The following is a 19390-nucleotide window of genomic DNA, read 5'->3' as shown; positions in this document are numbered from 1 at the left end:
AAACTGGAGATAAATGTCTTTTTACCTTCTGTTTTATCATACTTATTTTTTATAAGTTGCCAAGGGCTGACAGCCTAACATGCATGATCTCCTTAAAAACCACAAAGTGCCAAATCATTTCCAAAATGCTCTTCTACCTAGCTCTTCTTGCTTGAGGAGAGCATTCTTAAGAGACCCCAACGCGATCTCTTCCTTCTAATTTCAACCAATAAATAAGGAAGCACCGTTTCACTTTCACGCTGCTGCTCACCTTGCTGTCTGTAACTTCTGCCTCTCTGGTTTACATTGTGTACACAGTAAGTTGCATGTAGCTGTAGCACAGGTTGAAGGGCTTGTCTCAGTCTTGCATGTGTTCATCTCTGCACTTCTCATTATCTGTTACTTCTCCTAGGCTGTGCTGAAGATGGCCTTCAGTTCCTTCAGTTTTAGGTCTTGGTTGTAGTGTTCTACGTCAGAACGAGTTGCAGCTGTCCCTTCCTTTTCTTCGATTAATCATTTATTTCTGTTTAAAGCATATATAAATTTGACACAGGAATGCGTTATGCCCATGTTGGCACAAATGGCTGTGGCACCATGTGGTCTGGGGCACTTAAATGACTAGTCACTTCTTGGTGTGTTTTGACATATTGCTTCTGCTATTTTACTTTCCATGGGCATCCTCTTACTAAGCATTTAGTAACAGGCATTTTCCATTTGTTTTTCTTGACATCACACAGAAATAGACATGGGACTGCAGCCCCTGTCTCAGTGCTGAGGCCACGATTGCCTAGTGCTGGTCATACAGTTAGAGCACTGACACATGTTCGTGCCTGTCAGTTTGAGAGGCAGGGATGGAAGCTGTGGGTAGGAACCTTGCTGCCACACCTGATGTTCCGATGGAGCAGACAGTAGTGCTGCATTCAGAGCTTTATGACAAATCTCCTCACTGAGTACTTTGAAAGGTGTTTTTGTCCTGTGCTGTGAGAGCAAAATGTAAAGATTCATCTTCTACAGGTGTAAAAAGCAAGCATCTTTAATGCTTATTCCTCTCTGCACTGCAGCAGTTTCATGTATGATATAATCCTCATGTATTGTCAGTGGACCAGATACGTTCAGCCTTGCACAAAGTCGTGAGCCCACATTTTGTTCGGTGTTGAGGTGGAGATGCATTCCTGCTGGAAGGAATTGAAATGTTTGAGTAATACCAAAAGGAAAACCCTGTGCAGCACCCGTGAGCCTTAGTCATAAGAAGTACCACTGGCGTTTGCCTGTGAAAACAGAAATGTGAACAATTAATGCTCGCAATAGATTCACCTTCTTGCTACCTACTCACAGCAAAGCAAACACCTCCCTCTTGCAGAACTTCAGTTCTTCCACAGAAACTGATAATGTGGAAACCCAAGGAATCTAAAGTTACAAGTACATTGTTTTTAAATCCTAGAGTATAATTTTGTGCATTTCTTCAAGTTTTTGTCTTCAAAATGGCAATGCATAACTGAGAAGGAGAAGATAAAATCCCTTGTGAACTAGAACTGTGATGGACCTAAGCCAGGGCTTGTCTGGTATAATGCGGAAGGATTCTTTTCAGTAGATGCGTGTTAATTTATGCAATGAGCCACTGAGCTACTGCTTTCTTTTGCTCTGTAAAAACAAAAAAATCTCCATTCCTGTTGTATATTAGCAAGATGGCTCTATCACTAGTAAATGGGCCTAGTTATTTGTCTGCATAAAAACAGTGTTGAGGCAAATGCATCACGTTTGTATGAGAATACAGTTTTTTTTGTAAGGGCTATTTTTAGTGTGTCTTTCCCTATTTCTCTACAGAGGAATAGATACTGGTACTGAAGGAGAAACTATAAACTGGGCTTTACCATTTCAAGTGAAATTTCCATTAAGTGTGTATCCTTCTATCCATGTGGTGCTTGCTGCAGATGCGTGCTGTGAGCTCCTGTTGGATGGCAGTGGGAAGCTGTCCTTCTCAGGTGCCAGGCTCAGCCACAGGTGCTTGACCTGAGGGCAGCTGACTTGTCACTTGGGTACCACTGTGCTGGGGAGAGAATGAGTGGTCTTGGTCTGGTGCCTGGGGGAGACACTGGGGATATTAACTGTCTGGAGGCCAACTTGGAAGTCAGCATGTCTCTAGTAACTTGAGTTCATGCTTGATATCAAGACGTGTTGTTTCTTATCTGCACTTCAAGTGAGAGCTGTGGGTTTGCTCTAACTTTCAGTGAAGTCAGGTGCATGTTTCTGAGCATCATGCTCCCGAAAAACTTCAACAGCAGTTGGTGAGGCTGCCTGGAGGCCATGCCAACTCACTTTTTGAGAGGTGGGTGTGAGTGCAGCTCTGCAAGGAAGCAGGTGCTGCATAGCACGGGGCTGCTTCCTACTTTGGGAGGTGACATAAAATGCCCTGGAGTCACGTTGTCTTATATTCCACTTACTAAACTTAGCCTGTTACAAGACTTTGCAGAATGTTTAGACTTTCTTGTAGTTACTTCTATGTTCCCATGCCTTTTTGCTGAAAAGAGTTGATAGTAACTCTGTTTCTTATGTTTTAAAATCGCAAATGTTTTCCTCTAATGACAGAATAACTTTTGCTAATGAAAATGCAAAAGTGGTAGAGAGATATTTCTATACTTGTATTTTGCATGATAATCCTGGATATTAGGTATCATGAAAACATAGGAAGACTTTTTATTTCTTTGTATTTTACCACTTCTTAGGGGAGATACAGCCTAAAACTTTTGAATATTACATTGTTCCTTGTGAGGTTTAAAGTGTTTTCTAGTAGTCAGAAGGGATGGCTGATACACTGCATTTTGCTCTTGGTTCTGCCCTGGTTCTGTTTGAAGTTCTCTGACTTGCTCCTAGCAAATTGCCAGTCTCTTGCCAACCGTAACTTTATCTATGACCATCTGTAGAGTAGCACTAATTGAAAGAATATTCGAGAATATTTTTTGAAATGTTGGAGTACTGCTAAGAGCACAGAGTTTATATAATAGAGCGATGCTGAAATACTTTGATGTATCCTTAACATGCAGATTTGTCTGCTGAATACCTTAGTTCAAGATACTTGAGCTGTCTTTAAAGCCAGCTTCCTTCTGTGTATGTGTGGCTGGAAGAGTGGGAGCGGGTGCACAGAGAAAGAAAAGAGAGGCTTTTAAAGATTTCAGTGGTTGGTCCCCAGGGCTCAGTGGTTTAGAAGAGACAGGTCACAACCTGAAACTAGGCAGCAGCAGTGTTTGTAGATTTTTTGTTTCCAAGGGATTTTACTTTACCTTCAGACTCATTGCAAGATGTGATTTGTCATAACCTATCTTCAGCTGTTCAAAAATGATCTGCCTGAGTTAAGACAATTGGTTGGTCTCCTGTAGTCACCAGAGTGAGATAAATTTGCTTTTGACACCGGTGTTTAGGTAAGATGAATTGCCTTCATTGACTATTGAAGAAGTCTTGAGGGTACCTATAGCTGAATCACTTGTCTTGTAGATGGTTGAATTGCTGCTTATTTCCTAGCATTCAGTCTTCTCATGTGAAGAACAGAGTACTCGGTGATAAAGAGCAAATTAAACTTCCACTGCCCCAGAATCCCATCCAAGATACTGCAGCTTGTTTTTAACTAAGAGTACATTCCTCCAGCTGAATCAAGCTGTGGATTGCAGCTGTCACTGAAGTTACACTGAGAAAAGCCTGGTAGTCATTGTGAGCAGGGAGAAGGCTGCAACTTCTTCTTGCCGTCATGACCTAGGCTGACAAACTTGTAGGTTTTAATCAGTAATAAATTGAACAGAAAGAATTGAAAATGCTTGAACTGCATTTAGGTTAGCCCTGAGGCTGGTCAGGCAGTTGGACTTGGTGAAATCAGGTCCCTTCCAAATGAATTCTTCTGTTCTGAACAGAAAACATCTGCCATCCCCAGCCCTCTCATAGTTCCCCCCATCAAAATAAAATAAAATAAAACAAAATGTGTGTGTATGAGAAGAAAAAGGAATTAAAATGAAACTGGCTTCCTTTGGCCAGAGGATAACCATTAGTCCCCTTTAATGAAGGCATTTAGCTCTGCATCTCTTCCTTCTACATAGTTTTTTTAATAAGTGCTTCATTATTTTTGGTCTTCACTGGATTCAGCTTCTGTGCCAGTGAATCCTAAATCTGCACATTCCCTCCCAGCCAGTGCCCCATGGCCATGTTGCTGGCCCTCCTGCATGGTTCGTTAATGAGTGGGCAAAAAATGGCCTCAGTGTGTTCTCTGCACATTCTCTGACAGAAATCTAGCAGCTGGCCTCATTGTGCCCAAACCTTTCAGAACATTTTCCCCAGGCAGATGTGGTATCGCACACTTTTTTTTTTTTTTTTCCCATGTGTGCCACAAAGATTCTCTGCCTTTTAGCTTTCTGGGACATGTGGCTCGTGTGTGTGGCCTTTTGCATTGTGCTGTTCATATATTCTAGTTACTCTGCATGTATGCCCTATTGCCAGCTTTCCCACTCAGCCCGTCTCAGTTAACAAGAAGCTTGCTGGAGCTGGACGCAGAGATGCATTTGTTGCTCTTTTTGCATGCTGGGAGAATGCTTGGAGAGTAGTGTAAAAGAATTTAGTGTTTCTAAATCTGGCAGATATTCTTGTCGGTGTTCTTCCTAGCTTGTAATTCTTTAAAAAAGATGTTTAGGTCTGTTTATCAATTCAAGAGACTAGTATCTGTTTCTTAATATATTTATTATGCCATGAATACCTCGTTGAGCAGTTTGTAATTGTAGGTGAACAAAATCTTTGATCTCCTTTCTTTTGTCCTGACGGAATAGGATGAAAAAAAACCCACAACCATTCAGATGCAGTGATTCCCCATACCATCAAATCAGCACTTAGTCATTGTACTAATTGCTAGTGGCCTCATCACAAAAGGCTTACTATAGTCATCTTGTTAATGTAAGAGCATGTTACATTCCCTTTTCATTAAATTTGGAAGTTTTCCCACTCTCATTAGGCTTATTCTGCAGGATCCATGTTTTAGCAACTGTGCAAAAGAATGCCTTTCCTTACACGCAGATGGTTTTGTTCTTGACAGTTTCCCTGAATAATTTTTATTTGATGAGTTTTAGTCTCTTTGTTAACGATGTCTTTTTGCTGCTTGTTAATATCTACATAAATATTTTTACCTGGTGCCTTAATAAAAAATAAAAATAAAAGCGTTAACTTCTTAGATGTTCTATTCAGTGGTCTTTACATGTGATCTGTTGCATGCTTCTTAGTACATTTCTCCAGCGTGTGCATTTGTGCTGTGTGTTCAGCTGTTGATATTGCACATGCATGCTATTGAGAGAATTTGGAGCCTTCTAGGATGAGAACTCCCACTGCTGGATGAGGTGAGCTGTATCTAGCTTACTGTGGCATTCTAGCAGTGTTTTGCAGAAGTCTATTTCCTCAAAGAGCATCAAGAAAATAAAAGCTCTTCTTTATCTAATTTTAGTAACATTTACAATTAGTTACAGAAGAGAACTTCTGATAGAGTAATATGTAGAGACGTAGGATGAGAATGCAATTTGGAGGAGAATATGCCTTTGGAGCAATTGGTTTGCCAATTTTGAAAAGATTTCAGAATTGTGAGATTCTGAATTTGAATTTTGTGAATTCTGGCTTTTTTTCTAATTATTTGTACTCCAGAGTGGTGCTTCACACTGTTATACCTGCTGCATATCAGAAATAACACTGGCATCAGAAACATCACTCTCTTACAGCATGGATTCCTTTTTCTTTACAGAAATTCACAGACAATTCTGTGATGGCCAAGTAAGGAAAAGGAAGTTGAGAAGAAATATCCCTTGTTAATAAAATAAGACAGGGTTTTATTTGTTTTTTTTTCTTCTTATGCTAACTATTTATGGGACAGAATTTACATGTTGTGCTTTAAGAAAGAGTACTATAGGATACTGTTAATGCATGGATCGTGATTTGAGATATAAAAGAGGAGATAAAAAAAGATAATGAAAGAAAATAAGGATAATAACAGCAGTATCAAAGCGGTATCAAAGCAAACAGAAGAGGTATGCTGCTCGAGAGTAAGGCATGTTGTCCATGTAAAGGAAAAGGTGAGATTTCATTCCTACTTACTTGAAAGCAGCAACGAACTATTGTTATATTGAAGTTTTCAGGAGAATGAGAACATTTTTTCTCACCTAAGCAGAATTTATTAGAATCTAGTTAGAAGACAACATGGCTTATCTTTCTCCTTAAACTAATAAAAAACTGTTGTAGTTTTTGTCTTTATTCAGTGTTTTGTATCCTCTTTTCTAGGTGGCTGTTGCTTCTCTTGGGGATGGAACGAACATGGGATGTGTGGTGATGGCACAGAGGCAAACATTCGTGTACCAAAGCCAGTGAAAGCTCTTGGTTATGCAGAACAAATCTTAATTGGATGTGGGGCAGGACACTCCTTGGCTCTTTGTCAAAACTCCACATTAGACTCAGGACACCAGAAATCTTAGCAACATGGATGTGGATGGACGTCATTGGATTGCGTAGCTCAGAAGTTCTTCAAGAAGATTGCCTGAGATTAACATGGCAGCTGGAAAGTGCGGAAGTCCTTTCCAGTCCCAAACTATAAGAAATGAGCGTGCTTAGAATAGTATGGGAAAAATAAAAATCAATTATGTCATGGGTTCTTTGTACAGGAATTGACTTTCCTACCCACAGGTAGAATGACATTTTGCCTTGATGCAGTATCACTGAAGAAAGAATGACTTTTTCTTGTCTTTTTAAGAAGTCTTTGAGGAAGAAACTGCCTGTCTAATGACTTATCATTAGTGTAAAAATTCCGTCTGAGGAAACAATGTGAGAAGATGGAAAGATGGGGCCAGCTCTGGTCCTTTATTGTTGTATCTGTGTGTCACGATGAGCATGTGTTGCATCTGCCAGCTTTTATTGAAGTTTTGAGCTCCCAGCATCTTGAGAAATCCAGTTGAAAAGAGAAATGCCAGTGAACATAAATAGAGGCATATGCACATTTTAAACAGAAGATCAGAATTTTAAAAAAGTAGATACGATTCAGAAGACTGGCAAAAGGAGAAAATGAGACCCTTCTGAAGTAAGCTACATGTTGATTAAACTGAGAAGAACAGTGTTTCTGAGGAATATCTTCTGTGCCAGACATCCATTCAATATATATTATATATGGCTCCAGATCCACACAAATTATTATTAACTTGAAAATTAAAGCTAAAGTTTTTGAAGCTACTGATAGGAAAGAGAATCTTCTGAGAGCCCTTGGAAACAACAGAAGAGGTCTTGTCAAAGAGCGTAAGTCAGTTGTAGCTGCTGAGGACAGTTTGATCCAACATAGCTCGTGTTTGTAGCTGCAGCTGAATAGGAAGGCTTCCAAATATAAACAGAAACTTTTTACACGTTCTCTAGCTTAAAAGGCAGACCAGAATGCTTCTGGTAGTGTCAGCTCTTTCTTACTGTCAGCTTGGCAGTCCATCTGAGGTTCTGATCAGAGTGTGCCCACAATACTAGCCCCCGGTGAGTGCTGGGTAGAGAAACATATGCCTTACACTGATTATGGTGGGAGAAAAGTATAAGTTGTGTTCAGATACTATTAACTGCCTATGGTGAGCAGAATTTTGGAAGCTACTTATAAAAGTCTTTCATACAAATACAGTGGATGCCATTAAACTAGATGTTTACCACCCACGATAGTTAAATTTGCTGTGATATTTGATGTATGTCAAGTTTAAATATAGGGAGTACTTCTGTGTGGTAAACACACCTTTTAATGAGAACTACTGTTACTAAACAGTGGTTTAATTTTTAAATGAGGGTTTTCCAGGGAGGAGGCTTTACAGAATTGCAAAATACTAAGAGAAGAGCTGTTAGAAAATAGGATGACAAAACTGTAATGACCTGTCAGCTAACTCAAAAGGGGGAGGGAGGTATATGGGATGTGAGGTTTTTTCTCCTTGCTCTTTCAGTGGTTACAGTTCAAGTTCATGGCCTCATTTTCAGATGTTTTCTCTTTCTGTTCAGTGGAGAAGAAATTTATAGTAAGAAGCTGATTATAACTGCATTGCAGATACTGAAGGAAACTGTTAGAATAACAGAATGGGACCAACTGCAAAAAGTGCAAAATTGAATCTTCCACTATATGCAAAATTGAATCTTCCATCATTTTCTCATCTCTGTTGGCTGTGGTTCTTCACAGTAATATCCTGTTCTGGACTGCTACTAAAGACACTTTTTACTTCTCTGACCAGGCTGCTATTTATTGACTCCTCAGTACTATTTTCTATCTAAAACAACCTCTCTGATACATCCACTGAACAGTTGCTCATGCTTTTTAGGCGGTTTCATCTGGAGTTCCTTCTTTTGTTTTCCTCAGATCTGTGCACTGAATAAACATTATCTTGTTTCAGTGGGAAGTACGCTCAGAATAATTTTGTTCATTGGTTAATGACAGCTAGTATGTAACCCACAGGCCCTAGGTTTTGCTGTATTAGACATGTTTTGGTTGAATAAGCTGTTGGTGCAGTCCCTTTCAGAGGAATCTAACTAATGATGTAACAAATAAATGGGACTTGGTTATTTGAATTGGTCATTCTTTCGTGCTTGCCTTTGAAAATGTGAAGAGTGTTTTGACATTTTAAAGAGGAAAGTGTCTTTCGGTTTGTTCCTGGTCCTGTTCTTGAGTTTCATGTTGCCTGTGTTATTAATCTTTTCAATGGAGGGGAACTGCATTTTCTCTCTTTCTTTGTCTTGCCTATATATTGAAAATGCTGGGAAGTAATGTCTTTTCTGAGAACTTTCTGTACTACATACACCCTTCGCAGTTAGTCAGGATCTCAAGATGCTGCCGTAGTACGAAGAATGAATGACAACTCATTGTAGACTGTATGTGGTTGAATGTGGAAAGAGAAAAAGTTTCATTCAGAAAAGAATACTATGTTTTGTATGACAGCATGCTTTGTTTGCAGAATAAAACGTACAGTATCAGCAAAGTCTTTCTGCCCTAGGGAAGGGAGCACAGAGTGGAAGGCTCTCAGTCAAGCAAAGAAGTGCTCTTTGTTGCTGCTGCTCAGTGGATATTGCTGATTGTTGTCCCAGAGAAGCTCAGTCTTTGCAAAGCAAAATGCAGAGCCAGCATGCTATGCTAATATATCTGCAGTGCAAAGAGGATGTGTTTATGCAGGTCTTTAGTGCTAAACAAAGAAAGCCTTTTTCTTAAGCAAGATATGCTCAGATGCAAATAATATTTGTAGTAATAAATTTGTAATATTTGTGTAACACTGGAAGAAGGTAAGCAAGTGTCTGTTTAGCCATTCTCTCTTCCCTTCTCATGCCAATGAGGTGTGGAGGAGACAGATGAAGTGAAGTTCTGAACTCTTTGCCCTCAGACCAGAGACAGATCTTAGGCTTCTGGGCAGAGGAGGAGAAGGAAGCTGCTCTACATACTTCTCTTGTTTGAAGCCATAGGGCATCTGCAGTTGCTATACAACCAACCTCCATGCAAACCTATGCAAGACACTTCTGTGCCATTTTAAAGAATGCTGCGAGTAGGAAGATGCTTGGTTCAGAAGTTTCTTTTTCTTGGAGGATTTGTTTAGGTCACTTAGCAGTCACTAAGTTATTTGACTTTGTGTAGTTCCTTGATTGAATTTATGGTTTTCTGCTTGGAATGTGCTTTGATTTTGTTTTATCTGACATTTTTGAGACATAAGACTTGGGGATGGAAAACGGAGAAGAGAGGTAAGTTTTGGATGTACAGGAGAAAAGAGACTGTGGACAAACATTTAAATGAGAGACAGTAGAAAAAGCCTAGCATAGTCAGCTAAAGCAGGTGAAGGGAGGGCAGGAATTAAAAATGAAGGTCCTGTACAGTATTCATACTGGTATGATGCAAGTAAGCTGAGGTACAAACACAAGCTGTTTATTTGTTAAGAACATGAATTATATACTTGCAGTGAGTTTTTGTTCTTGTACATAAGGCATCTTGAAATTTCCAGTTCTCTTCAGTTGAAACAGCATCACGTGTTCTCACCTTCCAGTCTTGGAAATCTTTAATCAGACCTGGGTGACCTGCCCAGCACATAATCTAAGCCTTTCTACTTTTCCACTAAATACCACAAATTCTGGGTTAAACTTTTACCTGATTTTTGCTAGACTTCAAGTCAGTTTCATTGTCAAGATGATGGCCGATCTTTCTCATTAAATTGTGGTTAGGATTTCACTAAAAAGCCCTCTCCGTTCTCCTAGCAATTTTGGTAATTTTTATGGCATATGGCAAGCCTCATGCATTTTCTCTTAGCTAGATACTTTCTTTAAAAGGCTCTAAATTTCTTCACCAGTTTTTAGTCATGCTTGTATTATTTACTATCAGCTTATAGTTTAGAGCAGCTGGAAAGGGAAGAAAAATACTTAAGAAGAAAATGTATGACTTGTTTCCCAAAGGCTAGAAATGGCAGAGAATCATCTGGTGTGATTTAAAAATATGTACAGTAGAGAATGGGCTTTATGCCAAACTGATAGAAGACTGTAGCTGATTCAAAAAATAACTGGATATTGGAACTTTAGACATATCAAACTCTTAATTTATTTCCAAAAATAACCATGGAAGTACATGCTTTGTTCTTTTCATAATAGCTTTTGTGTTTTTCTTAATTCCTGATAAATGCTGACATCTTGCTCTATGTTAGAAAGAACAATTTAATAGTCCTAAAATGAAATGGTTAGTTAGCATGGAAGTGGCCCAAAAATATAACAAAAAAGGGAGGTGTTTTCCATTTGCACCTTAGAACTCTATGGAAGAAACTGGGTATGTAAAGCTGCTGTTGTTATTTTGTAACCCTGCTAGTCAGCTATTGAATGAAGGAAATTTTCAGCTGTTTGCTAACTTTGTTCACAGAGTCATCTTTCAGTTATTTCTGCATTCGCCCATTTTTAATGCAGAGGCAATTTTTACTCATTTCTGCCTCTGTGGAACATTGGAAGAAAATATGCGACAGAGTACTCAGCAGTGAAGATGGTCTTTGAGTATTGGAATGGTGACCTGGATGAACCTTGTGCTGTGTTGTGGGAGAGGGGGAAAACATGTATTTGCAGCGTTATGGGGAAGATGTTATTCAGTTTTGTTAGCATCAAGAGCAACAAAATAATTTCTGAATAAAAGCTGGCCTTGGAGATGAACGTTTATTTTTTGAAACTTCTTCAGGCATTTTTGGTTTGTGACTTGTTGGATTTTGGTTCATTTTCAGGCAAGCCTTTGCAGGTTGGACAAGTCTAAGTCCAATTCCTGTGTTTTCATCTTTCTCCTCTATTTCCAGACTGCTTTGTCTATAGACGAACTTGTTACTCATACACAGCACAATCTGTATGGTGACAGTTCCCTGATCATCGTAATTTAAGTGTATATGAACACTTTGCTAAAAGACTGTTTTTACTCTTTTATTATTATTATTATTTGAAAGTAGAATCAAGAATTGGGAGATTTTTCATGTTCTGAAATGATTTTTTTTCTTTTGCTTCAAATGCCAAATGAGTTTATCTTTTGTTTTGTTTGTACTGATTTGAATGCATGAAGACGTGTGGTACTTAAATTAGGGCAGCAGAGGAGTTGCCAATCAGTAATGAAGATGCTCTGTCATTTTAACTGTGTGGGTGCTTAATCATTTTCCATAATAATACTTTGCTTTAAAGTACTAAAGAAAAGGAATTCCTATAAGAGCACGGTGTTCTTCTGCAGGCCAGGAAACATGGTGTCTCTTACATAATGTAGTTGCTGCTCTCCTCTGATGCCTTAATTTTGAGTACATAATTATGAAAAACTATTTCTACTTAAATTCTGCTTTTCATCTTTTGTCCTCAGAACACTTTAAAAAGAGGCAACGTGGTAGAAACAGGAGATGAGGCACAAAAAATTGACGAGTCCCAGCCAAGGTAACTCAGCATGTCTACAGCAGAACCAAGAATAAAATTCCAGTCTTATGATGCCCAGGCCGGAGCTCTGCTTCAGGCCAGCGGTCCTTGAAGTTTATCTGTCAGCCTCATGCTCCTACTTCCCTCTCTCCTTGCTTTCTTCATCTTCCCCACTACCCCCACGGCTGGTTCTTCACATACTCCCAACCCTGCTGTTTGCTGACCCCACTCTTTAGACCAGTCCAGTGTCCTCCTATTCTCCCTGCACCATTATCTTCCCGCCATCCTTTCCCCTTCCTCTTTCCATAGCTGTTGGTGTCACATTGCCACAGCCTGAGCTGCATGCCTGCAGCCATGTGTGCCCTCAGCAGTAACTGTGCCAAAATGACAGCGACGCTCTGCCTGTGGCTGACTGACAAACCCCACGGCGAGCAGAGGAGAAGCCAGTGAAAGCCTTGGAGCACATGCTCTTTGTATGGAGATGTTTGGGCCCTAACTACTCGCATACAGTTTTGGGTGTGCTGAGGTCTGGAAGCCTGGCCTGCTCAGCCAGGGCCAGGAAACTCATCTTCCTATGTTTTATGTGATAAGCAAAGCAAGTCAAGATCTGCAGTCCCGGGATGTACTTTGTAGTTTGAGGCTGAATTTGAATTTAAATATTGCTCTTGATCACAAGCATTCATATTCCCATGAAAGAGAAAGGATGCAACTACAGTCCTAGATGAGTGCAGAAGCTTTGGGGCTTCTGAACAGGCAGGTGTCTTATGCCCAAACTCAAATAGATGAGCGACTTAAAAACAACCTACATAATTGAAGTACATCTTCACGAAATGAAGTTAGTTTCTGGGAGCGGAGAGGCAAAGTTGTTTTCAGTGTATATATGGGAAGCAGAGCGCTGCACTTTGAAACCATGAAGAGGATATGCAAAGTGGCAGGCTAATAACTGTGCTTGGGATTGCCTCAGGATATCTTTCATAAGTGGCTCAGTTCTCAGTTTCCTTGTGAGCGTCCTTGCCTTAGCCCTGCTTGCTCTCTGTTGTATTTCAGTCTTCCCATTTGTCCTAGCAGACATTTGTTTCAGTGATGTATTTTCTTCTTGGACCTGAAACTTTAGGGAGAAAGAAGGCAATTTATGTGAAGAATCATTTTATCCAGATTAATGACTGCTGCGCATGACTGTTACCACAGTGGTAGTAGTTGGGTTCTTGTTGGAGTGGAGGAGCAGAAACCACTCTTCAGGTCCATGCTATCTGAAGCAGTAGCTGTGGAGAGTGCTTTGCACATCTGGGTTGCACAGGAAAAGAAGGGCACAGGGCTGCACGTGTAGGAGATTTGGCTGGGGTGAGCTGTCTGTGATAGACAGTAACCCACGGTGAGTGCCAGTCAGAGGAAGCATCAGTTTTGAGGCAGGCTCAGCTGGCTGGCTGTCAAATGCTGGGAGATGAGGTTCCAGGAGAAGAAACCTGGATGTTCACTTCCAGCAGGAGAGGGGCAGAGTGCAGCTCAGCTGCTGACTGTGCTACTGCTTTTACTGTGGGTGACATCAGAAGCAGTTGGTGGCATTATTGCAAGTGTGAGGCCAGAATCCAGCCACACGTCTTAATCCTTTTATTAAAATATATACCCCCTGTGATGGGAGTGAGCATGTTTAAAGAGTTTGTGGTTTAATAGCCCAGAAAGCTTCTTTGAATGTAAAGCAGCTTGTATACTGTGTTAAGTTTCTCACTGGACTCAGTGTCAGGATTTGGTGCAGCAGATCCTACTGAAACTTTCCAGTTGATGGTGCTGCTTCTGTAGTGCAAGGGGAAGTAGGAGGGTCTTACGCTGCAGTGCATCTCTTGAGGAGCACCAGGTAGGAAGTGCCATGGAGTTTCTGAAGGGTTTACCGAGAGTGCCTGAAGGCACAGATACCTTGAATTAGAAAAAGGAATACTGAAAGGAAAATGGGTCTGGTAGATGTGGTAGTGCAAAAAGTAGCGCAGAATTACGATTGCCTTAGGCCACGTGTTCCCAACCTGTTCATTATAGCTAAAGCTCATATATATGCAAAACACTGCAGAAGGGGAAGACCTATGTGGGATTTACAAGGCTGGATTGTTCATGTTCCTTATTATGGTAATGGAGAATTTGAGCAGCCTTCACACTAGACCTTTGAGTTCTAGCATTAAATAAAAAATGTGGGAAGTCTATTTTTGGCTTCTTAATGTGCTATAAGAGGGAGAGTTGTTCATTATACAACTTTTGGATCCTGGATTAACCTGGATCTTGTCTCTGAAGGTAAGAAAATTGTCCGTTCATCAGCTGTGAAAAACAACGGCAATAGGAGAAAAATACTTCTTAGGAGAGAAGGAGGGGAGAGGATAGTTGACTGAAGTAGAAATTGAGTATGTACTGTTAGAAAGCTTCTTTGTAGTCCTTTATCTAATTATGTTCAAGTTCACATCATCAGCCTTTCTCCTGTTCCTAAAACACAGCTGGAGGTCTCCTTCATTCTTCTTTTGTAGCAGTTTTATGAAGACAAAGTCCAACTGCAGTTGGTTTTTGTTGTTGTTGTTGCTTATAGTTCAGCACTTACCAGAGCCATGAGAGTTTCTTATGTTTCTATTTTGTTTTAATCTCTACTTTCTCCAAGCTTTAGGGACACTGTTCCATTTTCATTCTCTTCTGCAGCCCCAGGTGTTATAGCTTCTGTCTGAAAGGTTTCTAACTCTTTTAAAGAGCTTCATGTGAGGATAAAGATGTATCCTTCCTTCAAGAAAGTACTTCTCCAAAATGTTGTTGACACATAGTCCATAGCTGTCATTTCCAGGACCTAAAGTGAAACCCAATCCTATTGTGTTTCTTGGTTCTTACTGCTGCATGTTTTGTGTGGAAAATAAAGCACTACTTGGGCACCTGGATTTCTTTCAGGGTTTTGTATCAGGTGGACTGCTGTGGCTCAATGAAGAACAAGGGAAGGATGAAGTCCAAAAAAGTAAGAAACTGAATTCACTTCATCAGCTAAAAAGACAAACTTTTATTATTCTTGGGGAGGGAAAAGGAAGATATCTAGATAATTATAGAGCTTTTTAATCTTTCCTCATGAAATTACTAATGATGTGAGTTCTTCAGACATTGGTTGTATCAAGTGTTTGCAGGCTTCATTTATTATCTACTAACCCAAGTTAGCGTTTTAACCAAAGCAATACGAAGCTTTTCTCCTACAGTTCTGTTGAGAACACTGTATTTATTCAAGGTTTTAGAAGCAAGTCTCTGGAAACCCCTGATCACTTCTGAAAAGGATTCCCTTTAACACTATACAGCAGGCACTGAAACCATGATACAAAATTTATTTCATGCTAGAATTGTTTTGCATAACATTGTGCATGCATTTTTACTCAGTACTAAATTGCATACAATGCTCTTGTCTTGTTTCTTAAACTTTGAGACAGTTTATACTTGAGTATTTTCCTGATTTTTGTACTATAAGTCCCATTGTTAAAATAACACCTTTTTCTCTTTTAAAAATTCATACTGATTACTTAATATGAACAGTTTATGAAGGGTCTTTACGTTGGATCTATACATCAATAAAATACAACATAACCAGAGCTGGAAAATTAAATCTAGACCAGCTGTTACTGTCAGGTCCAAAGGAAGATCCCATGTGTCACAAGCATGCCAACAAAAACAGACAGAAAATAGTTTCTTATTTTTATACACGTCTAGTTGGATTAAAAGTTCTTGATTTCCATGTCGGTGTGATGATCTGTGAAGGCATGGTCAATATGACCCATGACTGCCTGATTGCACTTTTTAAAACCATTACTCAGTATCTCGTATACAAAAAGAAGCGATCCATAGCAAAGAAATGTACAGTTTTATGTTTTACATTTTGGCTACAACAATGTATGTAAAAGTAAAGAGCTTTGAAAGAAAATATATAACTTTGCTTTTTTTTTTTTTTTTTTTTTTTTTTTTCTCCTTAAAGTTAATCATACATTTGCAGTGTTTCTTGCTTTTTTTATTTACTTTTTTTTTTTATTTTTGTCTTCATGCAGTTCATGCTATGGAACAAAAAAAAAAAAAAAAAAAAAAAAAAAAAAAAAGATTAAGGAAAAAAAAAAAAAGAGATCTTCTACAGTTTTGTTACGTTTTGGCCGTAGAAAAAGCCTGCATCTCTAGTACAACTCCAAAACCACGAAGAATCATCCATAAAACTGCATGGAGCGAGTTAACTTTGTCCAAATGAGAAAGTCTTCTATGCCTGCACAGTTCCACACAGATGTTTATTAGCCATCAATGTTCATCTCCATCTTGCCTTGTCAGGTCACTCTGACTGCCTCTGTTGGCATATATTTAGCAATGACTGGACTTTCTTTGCAAAGATCTGCATGTAAAGAATACAATCAGTACTTGAGCTTCTTCCCTGTGCTTTTCACATCAAGCTCGGCATCTTAGTTTTAAAGGAAGGAGGAAAAGGTGAAATAGCTACATGCAGAGGCAGCCATATTCTTCTTCAACAGGGTTTTTTTTTCCATGCAGTCAGCCAGACTGAGACCTCTCTACAGTGTGTCTGAGTATTGCTTTCAGCTTAAGATAGGCGCCCATGCAAAGTTTCATCCTACTGTGCTTGTTTGCTCAAACTCCTGCAGGGTTCCTATGGCTCAAAAATATCCTGAGAAAAGCAAAATCTTCCATCGTTGGCATGTTTCAGCATCGACTATATGCCTAACCCATTCCATACCGAGCCAGTAGATCCGCCATTAGCCACAATAAGCATAGACTAGCACGATGCACCAGGAAGGAAGCTATCTGGTGCATCTACCCTTCATCCTATGTACTGATACCATGCAGCACATTATGACCCACCAGTACCACGTGAATGGCCTGCCTATTGTCATCTGAGTGCAATTTAGGAGTGTTGTCACCTAGCATCAGTAGTAACACCATTCCCAGCAGGTGCTACTGTGAGACATTGCATCTTCAGACTTAGTCACCTGGATTATATGCAACATAGCATAGGCTAATTGAAAATAAAGCTTTTTAGACCATTCTCTGCTACTGATCCATGCTACAAAATAGATGGGATGGGAGACCAAGAACGTCTCACTGGACTAGGAGAGCTGTAGGGCGCAGACACTGAGGATAATCCTATCGCTTTTCCACTTATGCCAGCTATGCTGTTAAGGCTCCGTGACATTTCGTAACCTTCATTTAAAAGAAAAATGCAAAGTACAGCATTGGATCAATGACAGAATGGACTAAGAATGAGGTCAACATTGTAGCCAGTTCAATAGCAACTGCATGCACAGACATGCTAGAGTAGTATCGCTTGCAACTTGACTCACTTGGCCACTGAAGTAAAGAACAAGTTTTAAAAAAACAATGAAAAATCATTTTTCAAGGACAGTCAGGCTGTGTAATTGATCCTACAGGCAGCGATGTGGTTGTACCCTAAAACAAAGTCAGTAGGAGGGGGATTTTTGATGTCTCAATCATACACTCACGCATACCATTCCCTGTCACCTCATGCATTTTGACCACAGGCAGAATTTAGACTTCTGGTAGCTTCGGGGAAGGAGGACAAGAGAGAGAGGGGGGAAAAAAAAAAAAAAGGGCAGCAAAATCCATGTAATTTATTTTGTTGCTATAGAGATACTACTCCTTTGTTCTCAGCATTTAAAAAAAAAATAAAGAAAACAAAATTGCATGCTTTTTTTTTCCCTCCCCCACCCCCCGCCTTTGTCATGCACGTAAACAGCTCAGCAAGTGTACAGAGAGTTGCACAAACTATGGGTGAAATTCTGTTGGAACAACAATTAAGATGCTCTCAACGTGTTTCAAACAGGCCAACAATATGCTGACGTATATTACTCTTTAGCCAACCAGCCTCTGTTTCATTCAGTAACGAGAGGCAGTTGCAGTGCATTGTGAAAACCATACATTCCTCATCCCAAAGGATGTGCCATTTGGAGTGTTCCCCTGATCCACTGGAACCACCCAAACTCGCCCAGGCTGAATGAACGCGGCCAATGCTTATCCAATACAGAATCAAGTAAAACACTTTGCTACAAAGGTAAATTTAAGAGGTTATACTTTCATATGAAAGTGTTGTGGTCCAACTATATCTTTGTTGATGATAAGCTTTAAACTTATAAATACGTACACTATCTATAACTGGCATTTACTATAACTATTGCCCATCATACAATGGCACATGGGAATTCTATACTCCATACTCAGCGTATGGTTACGTCGTACAATCTTTGAAGTTTTAAAATATTGACTGTATCATATACTATATACAGTACACCAGTGATAAACACTGATTCGAAGAGACAGACCTTTCCGATTTCCCCATTTCTTACTGACTTTTATGCATATGCATGTCATTCTAATTTTGGTTTGTACAGTTTCTTCAGCTTAAGTAACTTAAACAAAACGTAGCCTGTTTTAAGAAGGGAAGGTATTTTTTTCATTCAGTTTGACTTCTTGTCACTATATGAATGATTCTGGACATAATGAAACTAAAATGAAATGACTCCTGAGAGATCTGTAGCTGTCAGAAGTCAGAGAAGCTAACTAGTAATGATTTATTTATGAAAAGAAAGTGATTTTAGGTGAATGATTTTGCAATTGAAGACACCTGTGCTAACAGATGTTCTGTGTGCTTCTCTTCCTCTATTGAGCAAAACAGCGATGAAGATCCAAATAATTTCCTTTAGTGCTCTGTTAAGGTAGCCGAATAATCATTTGATGTTTCTTGAGGATCTTTTGCTTCTGTGTTTTAACTTTTTTTGTCTGCTACCTCCCAGGCATTTGCTCCTCAGAGTCTGTGAAATCCGTGAGCTTTTAAAGTGGCAAACTTTTGTTGCTGTCAAATGCTAACTGGCCTCTCCTTAGAGAACGGGCTAATTTGAGGACACTGTAGAGCGTTCTCCACTGAAGCTCACTGCACTGAAGCTTACTGCACCGATTAGGGTGGAAGTCTCAACTGTCTAGCATAGCTGCAAGGGGTAGTTACAGCTCTTCAGGTTTTTCTTTCTGAAAGAAATAGGTTAGAAACTCCAAATGCAGACATCAGGTGGTGGTTTCCAGCCCAAACGTGCATCTCTACAGCAAGCGCACTATTGCGTGCTAGAGCTATAGCTGACTTTTTCTTATTCGTTTAAAACGGTTGCTAACTACGTAGTTACAGGACCCCAGCTACATACCCTTTCTTATTCCTCCATCAGGCGGGCAGGGATATTCCCCGGTTGATAAGAGGAAGCAGGGTCCATATCTCTCCCGAGTGCCAGAGCGGGTAAAGGGCAGGCCCTCATCAGGCGTAATAGCCTGGTCTATGTGGGGACAGTCTTCGTTTGCCAGCGCCGCCTTGGCCACCTCACCATTCAGTTTCGAATCTTCAAACATATAAGCAGAAGGCTATTGAAACACTATGCACTGTTTATTAGTTCCAGCTGCAAATTAAGGGTTCACAGCTAATGAGTTCTATAGCGACACTATAAAAGGTAGCACGTCTGTCCTA

The 19390-nt window shown here is 39.8% G+C and overlaps 2 protein-coding genes across 7 annotated transcripts in view; one reads left to right on the top strand and one right to left on the bottom strand.

Moving 5' to 3' along the window:
• The window catches only part of TPH1 (tryptophan hydroxylase 1), a 267702-nt gene that overhangs the window by 135828 nt on the left and 112484 nt on the right, over window positions 1-19390 (top strand). For 3 of the 4 annotated variants that reach the window (XM_085224252.1, XM_085224250.1, XM_085224249.1), the window contains 2 exons: window positions 6271-7272; window positions 11831-11901. In XM_085224252.1, coding sequence (XP_085080378.1) covers window positions 6271-6461 — 191 coding nt within the window. In that variant the 3' untranslated portion in view covers window positions 6462-7272; window positions 11831-11901. Of the gene's footprint in view, window positions 1-6270; window positions 8560-11830; window positions 11902-19390 lie in introns of those variants that run through there. The other variant, XM_085224251.1, reaches the window with a different exon arrangement.
• KCNC1 (potassium voltage-gated channel subfamily C member 1) overlaps window positions 469-19390 on the bottom strand; it is a 115854-nt gene continuing 96932 nt past the window's right edge. Inside the window, exons 3-4 of one of the 3 annotated variants that reach the window (XM_085224253.1) lie at window positions 19077-19265; window positions 469-1151 (exon numbers count right to left, since the gene is read on the bottom strand). In XM_085224253.1, the coding sequence (XP_085080379.1) occupies window positions 988-1151; window positions 19077-19265 (353 nt within the window). In that variant the 3' untranslated portion in view covers window positions 469-987. Of the gene's footprint in view, window positions 1152-15978; window positions 17071-19076; window positions 19266-19390 lie in introns of those variants that run through there. The other 2 variants (XM_085224256.1, XM_085224254.1) reach the window with 2 other exon arrangements.

Source organism: Meleagris gallopavo, chromosome 5 (assembly GCF_905368555.1).
Source record: "Meleagris gallopavo chromosome 5, MGAL_WU_HG_1.1, whole genome shotgun sequence".
Classification (NCBI taxonomy): domain Eukaryota; kingdom Metazoa; phylum Chordata; class Aves; order Galliformes; family Phasianidae; genus Meleagris; species Meleagris gallopavo.
The sequence above is the reverse complement of the archived record's forward strand: the minus strand, read 5'-3'. Positions and strand labels throughout refer to the sequence as shown.